This window comes from Gadus morhua, chromosome 6 (assembly GCF_902167405.1).
Source record: "Gadus morhua chromosome 6, gadMor3.0, whole genome shotgun sequence".
Classification (NCBI taxonomy): Eukaryota; Metazoa; Chordata; class Actinopteri; order Gadiformes; family Gadidae; genus Gadus; species Gadus morhua.
Window position 1 is genome coordinate 12,210,736 of NC_044053.1, and position 12,564 is coordinate 12,223,299.

A 12,564-nucleotide genomic window follows, 5' to 3' on the forward strand; every position below is an offset into this window, starting at 1 on the left:
TTTGAATGACTAATACAATTTTGTGCATGTCTGCAACTTTACTTATGTGTACTTATGCACCTGACTCAGTCCTTCTTTCTTTTGAAGCATTATGACAAAGAACCACACCTGTTCACACTCTCTCTCTCTCGTTCTCTCTCACACAAAGGAATGCACCTGTTTTAACACACCTGTGTTCACATAACCAAATGCAACAATTACTCCTCTTTGAACTTCTGAAAAGTCCCAATCCTCAAATTAAATAAATCAATAGGAGGATGAAACGTGGAAACGGCTGTCTTTTCGTTTTACACTCATTACATTTGACACGCATTTCAACTGCCAATGGAAATATATGATTAAATGATCTAAGCACTGTTACCTTCATCGATTCTGGCTTATATGACCTATTATTAAGAGAATATAGTGATCAGTAGAATATCAACAGGGAGAATAGTGGGGCTCTTTAACACAGCACATGGAGCAATGAGTTAATAGAAGGCTTGTTTTGTTGTCATGACCACAGTAAAATCACTCATACCTGTCTAATCCCAGGAGAGCAAAGGACTGTTCCAGACCCATCCTACTTTGGAAGCTACTGCATGTTATATGAAAACCATTTTTAAGGACACACAAGTTTATTAACACTATTTATAATTTATCTTCCAATCACTCAATCTCTGAATCTCCCAAAAAACGGTAGATCAAGGTAAATAAACACGAAAATGTGATCTCATCTTAACCCATAAGCTCATGGTACAAAGCGCATGGCTAGGAAGCGTTGTCCGAAGACCCAATATGTTCTACAGGGACTGTGGTGGAGAAATGGTGGAAGAGCTGGCTTACGGTAATACCTTCAGTAAACCTTTGGCAGAGTCCCCTTGCTGTAGTGTTGGCGTGATGCCGGTGCTAGGCCTAATAGAGAGCCCTGCCAAGTCCTCATTGACATGTTTATACTGACCAAACACAAACTTAGTGAAGGTTGGACCGGAACTGGCCCTACTGGACACAGAGGTCGGCTGACATAAGTAAGCAACGTGTGTGTGTGTGCACACTGCACACAAACACACACACACACACACACACACACACACACACACACACACACACACACACACACACACACACACACACACACACACACTCAAACACAGAGCCAGTATATTTAATTTGGGTCAGTAAACCAATCAATCAATAAAGCCTTAACTTGTTAAGTAATAATTGGTTTACTCCAGAAGCAAAGCCTCTGACGACCATTTGGCACAGGATTGTTCATGGAGTGGATGATGCTAGACAGGCTTTCCTCTGCTTTGTGACGTGTTTCAGTGCAACATCAACATACGATTATTTCTTTCATTTCATGATTAATGACAAGATTTATGATAATGTTTTTTTTTGTTGCATATCACACAGATATGAAATATGATATCATTGGAGGTAGTCGTTTCATTGGCAAGTTTCTGCTGCGCTAATTGACTCAGTCAATAAACCACAGGTGTTTCCCATTTCCTAATCAGCCTTTTACTGGCTGTAGCCGGATCCGATAGCAACATGACAAAGAGATTGGACGTCACTGGAGGCAACATAACCAACATAACTTCACCATTTGTAACCGGATAAATCAAACGCAATGAGGCTTGAATAGTTGGGTGGATGTGGGTGTGTCTGTTAACAAGTAGCAGAAGGGAGGAGGAGGAGGAGGAGGAGGAGGAGGAGGAGGAGGAGGAGGAGGAGGAGGAGGAACAGCGTCTGGAATGTATGATTGAAAAGGAGGATGGGGATGAAAAAAAAAACACATAATTAGAGAATGACAAAGTAAACAAATGGATAATTAAATGTGTACCAAGGACCTGGTGTGTGTGTGTGTGTGTGTGTGTGTGTGTGTGTGTGTGTGTGTGTGTGTGTGTGTGTGTGTGTGTGTGTGTGTGTGAGTGAGTGAGTGAGTGAGTGAGTGAGTGAGTGAGTGAGTGAGTGAGTGAGTGAGTGAGTGAGTGAGAGAGAGAATTTGACAGGATAAGCCTTACTATGATTAAAAAGACAACTATTGAACATTTGCAGAAAGTGATGCACCGTTAGTTCAGCAGGAACCATCCGGCGGTCAGTTTAAGTGTTACTGCCCATGAGGATGTGCGCAGGCTGGACAACTGTCAGTCTCATGTTACAAGGATGGGCTGCTTCATAGATGACCACAGTCTCCATCTGGGTGAGCAGAACTGAACGTGTCCCAATCATTTCACTCCTTGTAACATAACACTACCTCTGTGTGTGTGTGTGTGTGTGTGTGTGTGTGTGTGTGTGTGTGTGTGTGTGCGTGTGTGCGTGTGTGCGTGTGTGTGGTTTTTTTGTGGCATACAAAAGTATGCAATATTTAACAGCATGCAATGACCGTTTATAGCATTCCGAATGTACCATAGTGTCTAATAATAACAACCAGTTAGTGAGTAAGTGTTGTTTTTAAACAGAATGACAAATACGATGTCAAGTCATTAAAAAGGTAATGGGCTATTTCAGTGAAAAGAAAGGAAATGGTCTAGACTGTGAGTGTGTGTGCGTGTGTGTGCCGCTGTGCTTGTAAGGTTTTACACAGCAAAATGGTAGTTCCAGTTGGATTTGATCGCTCAAAATTAAAACTTTGCAGAACTCAATGGTACTTTAATTAGAAAAATGCAATCCTAAATTCACTCCTTAGGAGTATGAATCCCCCATGTAGTGAAAAAAATAAATAAATGCGATACTTCCGATAATGCTCACGTTTGATCCAAGTGCAGCAGGGAACAAAAAGACCAAACGGAACCGTAAAACAATACTTTGGCTTCTGATCAGTCTGCAGCTCCCACCAGAGGGGAGGGGGGGGGCGGTATTCAGCAGTGACGGGGATGGTCTTGGGTTGTTATAAAAGTGGCCCAACACGGAGTGAAAAGGTGCCTGGAGTAGTTCTCGTAGTGGGGACTTTTTGAGATGGTGAAGATGAATGCATTCAGGAGGTGGAAAAAAATGACAGCTCCACACTGTTCCATGGGCTCAAACTGGGGGAGAAACAAGGAGACATTGGAGGGGGGTGGGGGGTGGGAGATTCCATAGTGTAGGGAGGGGGACAGGGTTTCAGGGCCACACACAATGGGGGGAGACAGCCAGTGTGTTTTAGAGGCATGCCAAGGGGCCAGGGGACTATGTGTTTATGGGGGTCTAGCGGTGTCCCTATGGGGGGATTACAAAGGATCTGCCATGGGGTGGATTGTTACCGTACTTTAGGAGATCACCCAGAAAGTATACGGAAATTAAGGAAAGGGAGGAAGGAAAAGGCTACAGGGTGCCATATTTATAGTGATTGCACCTGGTAATATATACTACACACATATGTATGGAGGTGAGAGGAGAGGAAAGTTGAAGAGGAGAGGAGGAGTGGGGAGAGGAGGAGAAAGAGAGGGGAGAGGAGAGGGGAGAGGATAAGGGAGGAGAGGATGAGGGAGGAGAGGAGAGAAGAAGAGAGGAGAGAGGAAAGAGAGGGGAGAGGAGAAGAGTGGAGAGAATAAGTGAGGAGAGGGAAGGAGGAGAGGAGGAGAGGAAAGCAGGTGAAGAGGAGAGGAGGAGTGGGGAGAGGAGGAGAAAGAGAGGGGAGAGGAGAGGAAAGAGAGGGGAGAGGAGAGGGGAGAGGAGAGGATAAGGGAGGAGAGGATGAGGGAGGAGAGGAGAGAAGAAGAGAGGAGAGAGGAAAGAGAGGGGAGAGGAGAGGAGAGGAGAGGAGAGGGGAGAGGAGAAGAGTGGAGAGGATAAGTGAGGAGAGGGAAGGAGGAGAGGAGGAGAGGAAAGCAGGTGAAGAGGAGTAGTGAAGAGAGGAGAGGAGAGCAGTGTGGAGAGGAGATCCGAGGAGAGGAGAAGGAATGAGAGGAGCGGAGATGACAAATGGGCCCCCTCTAAAGTAGCGGCCCTCTGGGAATGCTCTGGCATTTCCTGTGCATGTTGTCCTACACTGCTAAATGCACACGCACGCACACACACACACACACACACACACACACACACACACACACACACACACACACACACACACACACACACACACACACACACACACACACACACACACACACACACACACACAAACAAAAATTCATACTTGAGATATGAGCTCCCTTCCCAATAACACATTTATGGGGCGGGAAGAAAAGACCCGCCCTCTTGTGCCAGTTCCATCAAATAAACCCAACAAACTCCCAAGTGTCAAAACAATGCTAATTTGGCTTTCTTTAGTATTCCTTTCCCCACACCACCTGTCCACGTATCATTTCCTGTTATCCACGTTCCCACTTTCGTCTTTAACAACATTTGATTTAGTCACTCGATGTTAACTTGTTCTCCATCACAACAGTGTGTTTCCTTTCTCTCAGCCAATGCCCCTTATCCTCTTCATCCCCTCTTGTCCCTCATCATCATCAGCAGCAGCACACACTCCCTCCTTCTCGCCCACTTCCCTCCAATTAAGTCTTCACAAACATCCATCTCCGCTTTCCCACCAAGGGGTTGTCATGGGCTACAGAGAGCTTCCCCCTCCCCCAACATACACACACAAACACGAACACACACACAAACACACACTCGCCCCGTCTGAACTTGCAGCTTAATCTCACCACTAGTGATGAACAAACAAGGCAAAAAAAAAGCAGAACACAGAGAAAGGAGAACAGGGCCCATGCCTGAACTGAATAAACCAGTGCTCAACTTCAGCAAGATTAAACAGTAAAACATTGAACTGTCCGAGATAGCGTTATCTGCCATTGTTACCATGGTGCAATGTGCCAGACTAAAACACCCAACATACTTTGCAAATACAGCTGATGATACTGGAAACTTTAGGGGTCTGGGGAACAAAAAAATGTGTTAAAGATGGCAGTTTCCCTGTGTGTGTGTGTGTGTGTGTGTGTGTGTGTGTGTGTGTGTGTGTGTGTGTGTGTGTGTGTGTGTGTGTGTGTGTGTGTGTGTGTGTGTGTGTGTGTGTGTGTGTGTGTGTGTGCAGAGACTAGAGCTAGAGAGAGAGAAAGGGTATTTGAAATGGGAGCAATAAAATCTATTTGTCAGTTCATATGGACGGAGTCATACATCCTGGTGTTGACGTTGAGAGCAGTTAGAGAGTTGAGTTCTGAGATGACTCAAAATAGGATTCTTGTCACAACCTAGAACAAGTTAGCATTATCAAGATAAGGTAAGTGATTTGTTGATGTGGTCCAGAAACCCCTGATGTCGTACATCAAAACCTTTTTTATTTTTTAGTACAGAAATGGACACCGCTGATGTCACTCAAAAGTGCAACCATTACCCTAAAGTATAGCCTTTGAGACTGTGTGTGTGTGTGTGTGTGTGTGTGTGTGTGTGTGTGTGTGTGTGTGTGTGTGTGTGTGTGTGTGTGTGTGTGTGTGTGTGTGTGTGTGTGTGTGTGTGTGTCTGAGTGTGCGTGTGTGTGTGTGTGCGTGCGTGCGTGCATGCGTGCGTGCGTGTGTGTGTGTGTGTGTGTGTGTGTTTGTGTGCCTGCCTGTGTGTGTGTGACCGTCCCCCACCACCAGCTCCACCTCTTGGTCGAGGCGTGAGCCTGCCGTGTGGTGTAGCTGCTGGAGGTGATGTCATGCTGTCACGGCAACAACAACAACAGCGAACCCGGGGTCACCCTATCCGCATGATCAGCGGCCATCAGCACTCTGTCACCCGGGACAGGAAGGCCTACCTCCAGCCAGCAGTCACTTGATTGGTCCTATTTAGCAGACAGTGTCCCCATCCACAGTGTCCCACAGTCATCTCAGATACATTTCAGTCATTTCAGAGATATTCAGGAGCAGGTCAGGATAAGGTGCCAGCATGGACAATCCATGTTACCATTGGATTCAACCCCATCAGTGTTCGACACACTCTTCTAAACTATACTTTTCTCCAATAATTTCAATCATTAGCACTTCTTTGAGGCTAAATTGTACGCTATTATATGGATATGTGTTATTCACTTCTTTAGACACCATGTATTTTCTGCATTAGTGTGTGTGAGTTCATGTGTTTCTATGCAAGAATCTCAGCATAATAACCAGACGAAATTTTCTCCCCTCTCCTTGTTCGAATAACCACAGCGCTACAGATGTTTTTCGACAGCTGCAGGACACGCCCTGTGTGTAATATCTTGCTGTCTCTGGGTTAAGTAGTTATGTAGAACGGAACAAGGCTTCCCCGTCGTGCCAATTTCCATCCTTTCGAAGCGTTTGCATGGAGAAATGTCTCTGGCACAACAGGGACGGAGTCAAAGTTTCCAGGGGGAAGAGAGTTTAATGGTCTTCATCTTGGAGGACTTGCGAAAACAATCACTTATTTATTGTGTTCAATGCCATTGGGCAATGAAAGGGCAGAATTCCAGCAGAAACAATGTGCAGAGGATATTTGGATAGAGGTCAACTCTTCTGGCACATTGTTATGAACAAAAGCTGGGCTTGCTGAAAGGTCACACATTGAAAACGCTGACTATACGATTTCATGGATCTTTGTCTCGAACTCTACACAAAATTGAATTAATAAAAAAAACAAATACTGTCTGACCTCTTTCTTTCCTGGGCATAGGCTTTTTCATTCGGGCTACACCTCGTAGCACAGAAAGCAACAATTCCAAATTGTAAATACTGTTCGATAGGTCAACATTATTTACCATTTTATCATTCCGATGATACCGGTAGTTATAGCCTAAACTCAAATTAATTTGGGATCCATTTGGACTCCTAAACAATTTACATGTTCAGACCCACCTAAAGAGAGAGAGCGAGAAAGAGGGGGAGTAAGCACGACAAACAAAGAGGGAGGCAGCCATGTCTCATCATGTCTGTTGGCTGCTATTACCCAGAAGCATCATATTAGACCCACGTGAATCTGAACAACGTTTAAAAGAGCGATAGGCGGTCGTTGAGAGATTACTCCTCCCTAAAGATAGAACACTGTAAAACAGCCATTACCCACTGTTGTCATCATAGCAAACCGACTGCCACCCAGATACTTGGGTGAAGACAGAGAGAGAAAGACAGGGAGACAGAGACGGAGCAGTGATACAGTCTAAATGTCCCTTTGACTTCTCACCGACATTGACGGATATATCAAAGGGCAATCAGACACGCCTTTGTGATCCTTCATCTGTGTGACAAAGCAGTGCCTGGCTTTCTGAAGCCTTATCCCACAGCACCAAAGGAGACACGCCCAGCCTTCCCACCAGTGTGCTGTGCCAGAGGCAGAGTGTGAGGAAGCCGTCACTCTATCTTTGCTTGTCGTCTCCGTTGTTTCCTCGCCAACAATAGCGGCAGAGGGGAAAAAATATGTTTTTAATGATCAGCAAAACCGCAATAGGCTAACCCTAACCAATAGGCTAGGAAGAAGCTACTTTCAGATCTAGACCACTGGAAAGGCTTCCCATGGTCTGGTGTATTTGCGCAGAGAAATTATATTCTCTCTACTATTATTATATATCTCTACTAATGCTAGAAATCGATGTGCTTAGAGAAATGCTATAGGAGTTGAATGTAACATTTTTATTAGTACTATTGGAATTATTATTTATAAACAGTAACATACAGGCGAGAGAGAGGCCATGCCCGACTTAAGGTAAGACAGAGGGTAGACTCCTGACAGAGACTACACACTCTCACACACCAAAACACACACATCTCCGTAGACAGAGACTACACACTCTCACACACCAAAACACACCCTCACCCCGCCCCCACCCTCACCCCCGACCGCCCAGGTGTGTTCCGTCCAACGGTTTTGCTGTAACTCTAGAACGTGGAACCTTTTGGGTTACTCTTAATCATGCATGAGGCTGCGGAGACTCTGGCAGGCAGAGCCGCGACGCAAACGCCCCAGGCCTGTACGCAATGTGGAAATAAAAGCCCACATCATTTGTCTGTGCAAGTTGCGTTCTTTCACAGGAGCTTTGAAAAGCCCTGATGGCAACAAGAGAGGTGACACTGAGACATTAATGGTGCTCATTTAAGAGGAATGAGGCAGGTTGATAACTTGATCTCCCACAGCCAGTCAAATTAGATTGATGACTATCAAGAAGGGGTAGAAAGTAATTAAGCTACAAACTATGCATTTTCCCTTTGCTTGATATTTTTTAGGTAAATATTATTATTCTTTGGGACTTCTGAAGCTGACACAACACTGAAATCAATATTTATAGGAAACTCAGAGTCCCAACTTATCTTCAATTAGACATGTGGCAATCATTATAATGGGGGGGGGGGGGGGGGGAGCATTTTTAAACGAACGGACAGGCTGCTGACTGGTACTTAGTTTGTTTTGGGTTGTCATTTTTTTTTTTACATTTAACCAATGTTTATGAATTGCTTGTGCCTAAGACATTACAATCCGGATGAAACCATTAATTTAATCGGAGAATATGAATTTACTCGTTTAGATCCCAACCACGTAGACCCGAAATAAAAACCCAATAGAGGTTGATGTCTTCAACAACTTCAACAACAAAGTTGTTTTTTTAGCGAGAGAAAAAGGGAGAGAAAGAAAGAGAGTTCTGACTATGATCACTGTGGCAAAGATGTGTGTACATGATGCATTGAAAATACTACAACTTGGCTTGCTGGCTTAATATGCCAAGTCATATTATCTTATAGGCAGCAGACATTCAGGTCTTGGTTATCAAGATTTCCAACATTGAGCAATACATTACAATAATGATTGTAATTTCAGGAAGAGCAGACACAAGTTATCTCTATGAAATCTGCTGGTGCCCATGACTTAGTGAGCCTGACGACCAATGGTGAATAGTTGAATACTACACTATCCCGCGCAGTCTGAGATTTATTTAAATGTGTCAGTGTCTCTCCAGAATCAATGAGTCAGGAGTATGTTTGTAAAAGCTGTTTAAAAAATAATCTGTATTTGGCAGTGTGGGGATTAATCAGGGAACCACAGATGTCTGCAAACAGCCCACACCGACTCCTAATGAATAGAGGACCAGCTCCAACACACTGATTTCAATTCCAAAATTCCCATATGTTGTTAGAAACCAAACAATGCCATCAAAGGGTTTCTTTCCATTTTCTTTCTATTTTCACCTTACAAATATCAACAGACCTGTCTTCGAATAAATAACCACAGGATTATTGCTTGGCATTTAAGGACTATTAAAAAGTGTTTTGAGTGTATCCCTACTCTGTTGAAATAGTTTGTGAGCTTTTAGTCATACCAGCCCAGGACACTGTACCTATTGTTGATTTGGAATCAAGAAGCAAAGGGCCTGCATGCAATTTTCCATAAATGGGGATTTTTACGCAAGACATTTTTGGCAGAGATCTTCACGACTTTTGTTGCTGAATAGAATGAAAAGTATTTCCTGTTGGACAGCATTGTTTAATGTTCTCGGGACCATTAATTCTCTCTCTGAGGCTGTAGACTCTTTGGCTTTCTGTCTCTGTCTCTTTCTCTCTGTCTCTCTAGCTCTTTTAAGGATACACACATCTGTGTGCATATGTGGTCGTGCATGCGCGCGCCTTGTGCGACTGTGTGTTTAGGCAGAGCCAGTCCTCAGAGGTCTGGGAGAGTGAGGACAGACCTCCGCAGCTCTGTGAATAGAGGGGCTGTGAGAGAGCAATGCATTGAGATCGCTCTGCTATTCTTCATGGCTCCCCAACAAAGCGCCTGTTTCCCATTCACGACACAAGGAAGGTCATTAGATAATGCACGCACACACACACCCCCGGGGGCACATGGGCGGTGTGGGATCAATTCCACAAATACTTCTCCACCCTCGTCAAAATACCCCCACAACACCCTCCCCCCTCCCCCTCCAGCCCCGATACTTACTTTTAATCTAAACACTGCAGGTGAAAATCGATTCTGCATATATAGGCAAGGCAATATGTAATTCACATGCAAACATAAACAGTCTTGAGTAAACTTCTACTATAGAGTGAAACTCGGCTCGCACATACTCAAGACCACGCTGTTGCAGAAACAGCGTGCTCCATGACATCATCTTGCCCTGCAACCTCTCTGTTTAGTCACAGCTCCTTGCATCGTCGCTGGGAGATTTCACATGGGGTGAACTCTTGTTCAGTGTGTGTGTGTGTGTGTGTGTGTGTGTGTGTGTGTGTGTGTGTGTGTGTGTGTGTGTGTGTGTGTGTGTGTGTGTGTTTGTACATATTTGTGTGTGTGTGCGTTTGTACATATTTGTGTGTGTGTGTGTGTGTGTGTGTGTGTGTGTGTGTGTGTGTGTGTGTGTGTGTGTGTGTGTGTGTGTGTGTGCATTTGTACATATTTGTGTGTGTGCGTTTGTACATATTTGTGTGTGTGTGCGTTTGTACATATTTGTGTGTGTGTGTGCGTTTGTACATATTTGTGTGTGTGTGTGTGTGTGTGTGTGTGTGTCTTTTCATGTGTGACCGCAGTAAAAGACAAATCTAGTGTGTGGGTATTGCTTCAGCAACAAACAATATATGCAATGAAATAGTCATTTGACAGTGACCAAGATCATATAGGAGGCATTTCCACAATAATTGCTCTTTGAAATGGGTAACATAATTGCAGCATATCTCTTTATTTTTTTCCTAAACCTAATCAGCACTCCACGCCCCCGGGACTCCAAACAGTTTAGAAATGCAAGGGCGGGGGAGCGGGGGGCATTTATCTTCAGATAAGCAGCCATCATGTAGGTCCCCCTTGACCCGGCTCGTTCAGATATAACTTGTAATTTGTCATCACTTTGTTGATAGACCAGTCAATCAGCCATGGACGGAGGAGTCGTATGGAAGGAGTGTGTTCAGAGCATAGTTGGGTTTATATACGAGAGAGAGAGAGAGAGAGAGAGAGAGAGAGAGAGAGAGAGAGAGAGAGAGAGAGAGAGAGAGAGAGAGAGAGAGAGAGAGAGAGAGAGAGAGAGAGAGAGAGAGAGAGAGAGAGAGAGATTCTTTCAAAGGAGCTGTTAGAGAATGTCGCCATCGTGATGACCGGTGTTGTTTCAAACCATCTGGCCTCTATCTTAACACATCACATGGGAATACATTCGTATTACACTATTTAGTCTGGCCTAGGCCTACTTGTCAATAGTAAAAAGTGAAGATCACACACTCCTATGTCAAGCTTGAAAGGTTCAATCTAGGCAGCAGTCCGCCCATCTCTCAGACCAGCAGCCGAGCCGTGCCAGCGAGCAGTTAACCGGCTGTCACCCAGGTGCTCTGCGCGCCGTTCCACAGGTGGACAGGCACCTGGCACGCGTCATGAAGGCGCATGGTGGGCCAAGACGCAACCACCTCTGAAAGCTCTCCTAAAGTTTCTATCGTGAGAGATGAGGACCCCTCCACCGGCTGTATTTCGTTTAGTCACGGAAGACCTGCAAACGAAATCCCCAGATGGCGTGTCGCTGGCCTTCCTTCCTCGTTAGATTAATTAAAACAGAGGCTCCAGTTACACAACACGAGTTCCAGTTTCTAAAGTGAAATATATCGACCAGTTCCACTGGGGGACGGTTCGGCTCTGTCCCCCGAAACTTAGGTCTATATCTAACTAGTAAAAAAAAAAAAATATATATATCGATGTTTTTATTTTTTCCACAAGTCCACATTATATGCCATAATTAGAGTAATTACCAGTTGGTGGACGAGCGGGGATTGAGAATATCCTCCTTGGCGGTGAGCAGAGAAAGGTTGTAGGTATCGAGGTTGACCGCTGCTTGCATGGTCATGATGACAAAAGTTTCCAGACACTAACTCCCGATGCGTTCTATCTTCACTGGTCCAGTCCGTTTTAAGGTGAGGCTGTCCGCAGGAGAGTCCGACCGCCACCCGTAGAACAAGATAAATACAAATACAAACTGACGCACACAAGTCCACGCCTACCACAGGTCTGTTTTGCAATAGCATGCAAAGAGTTGAAAGTTTAAGTTCCAAATAGAGAGGAATTGCCACGGGACGCCAGCTATGTATGCAGGCGCTGCACGCTCTGCGCGGGGAGGAGGAGAGTCTGGGATGGAAACAGGGAACACAGTGGAGAGAGATGGAAGAGTTTTGACCGAAGAGCCCCACCCCCTATTCTGGAGAGAAAAGCACAATAACTTCTCCGAGCGGCTGGGGCACCAGAATAACTTCGTGTAATGACAGTCTGCAAACTCACTGTGTTGCGAGCGAGGTTACGTCTTTCTTTACGTTAAATGTCTGCTCAGTTATACATGTTCAATGTTCTTATTCCAAATAATATAATATTCATGTTTTAGTTAAGAAGCAACGTTACAATGTTTAGAATGTTTGGCGTTGCGCATACAGCGTATGGGTGAAAACGATGTCTGAATTGCACTGTTTATATACTCGTCTCTTTGTCATAATTCTTAGCTCATAAAGTCAGAGAGCAGAATTGCACGCATTGTATAGTCCGGCCGGAGCTCAAGCAGAGACAAGTTCATGGGAACTAAAAAATTAAGATAAGGGAGGCTCTTTCTCAGTGATTAAGAACCGCAGTGGCCCAGTGAGCGGCTGCCCAGTGTTGTGACACACACGCACACGCACACAAACATTACAGTATACATGCACGCACACACAGAACCACATACATAGGCCT

At 44.8% G+C, this 12,564-nt stretch overlaps 1 protein-coding gene across 3 annotated transcripts in view; it reads right to left on the reverse strand.

Annotated features, from left to right (window-relative positions):
* The window catches only part of si:dkey-40c11.2 (drebrin-like protein A), a 33,046-nt gene extending 21,055 nt beyond the window's left edge, over positions 1-11,991 (reverse strand). For 2 of the 3 annotated variants that reach the window (XM_030358881.1, XM_030358879.1), the window contains exon 1: positions 11,601-11,990. In XM_030358881.1, coding sequence (XP_030214741.1) covers positions 11,601-11,695 — 95 coding nt within the window. In that variant the 5' untranslated portion in view covers positions 11,696-11,990. Of the gene's footprint in view, positions 1-11,600 lie in introns of all 3 variants that reach the window. The other variant, XM_030358880.1, reaches the window with a different exon arrangement.
* Between the last annotated feature and the right edge of the window lie 573 nt (positions 11,992-12,564).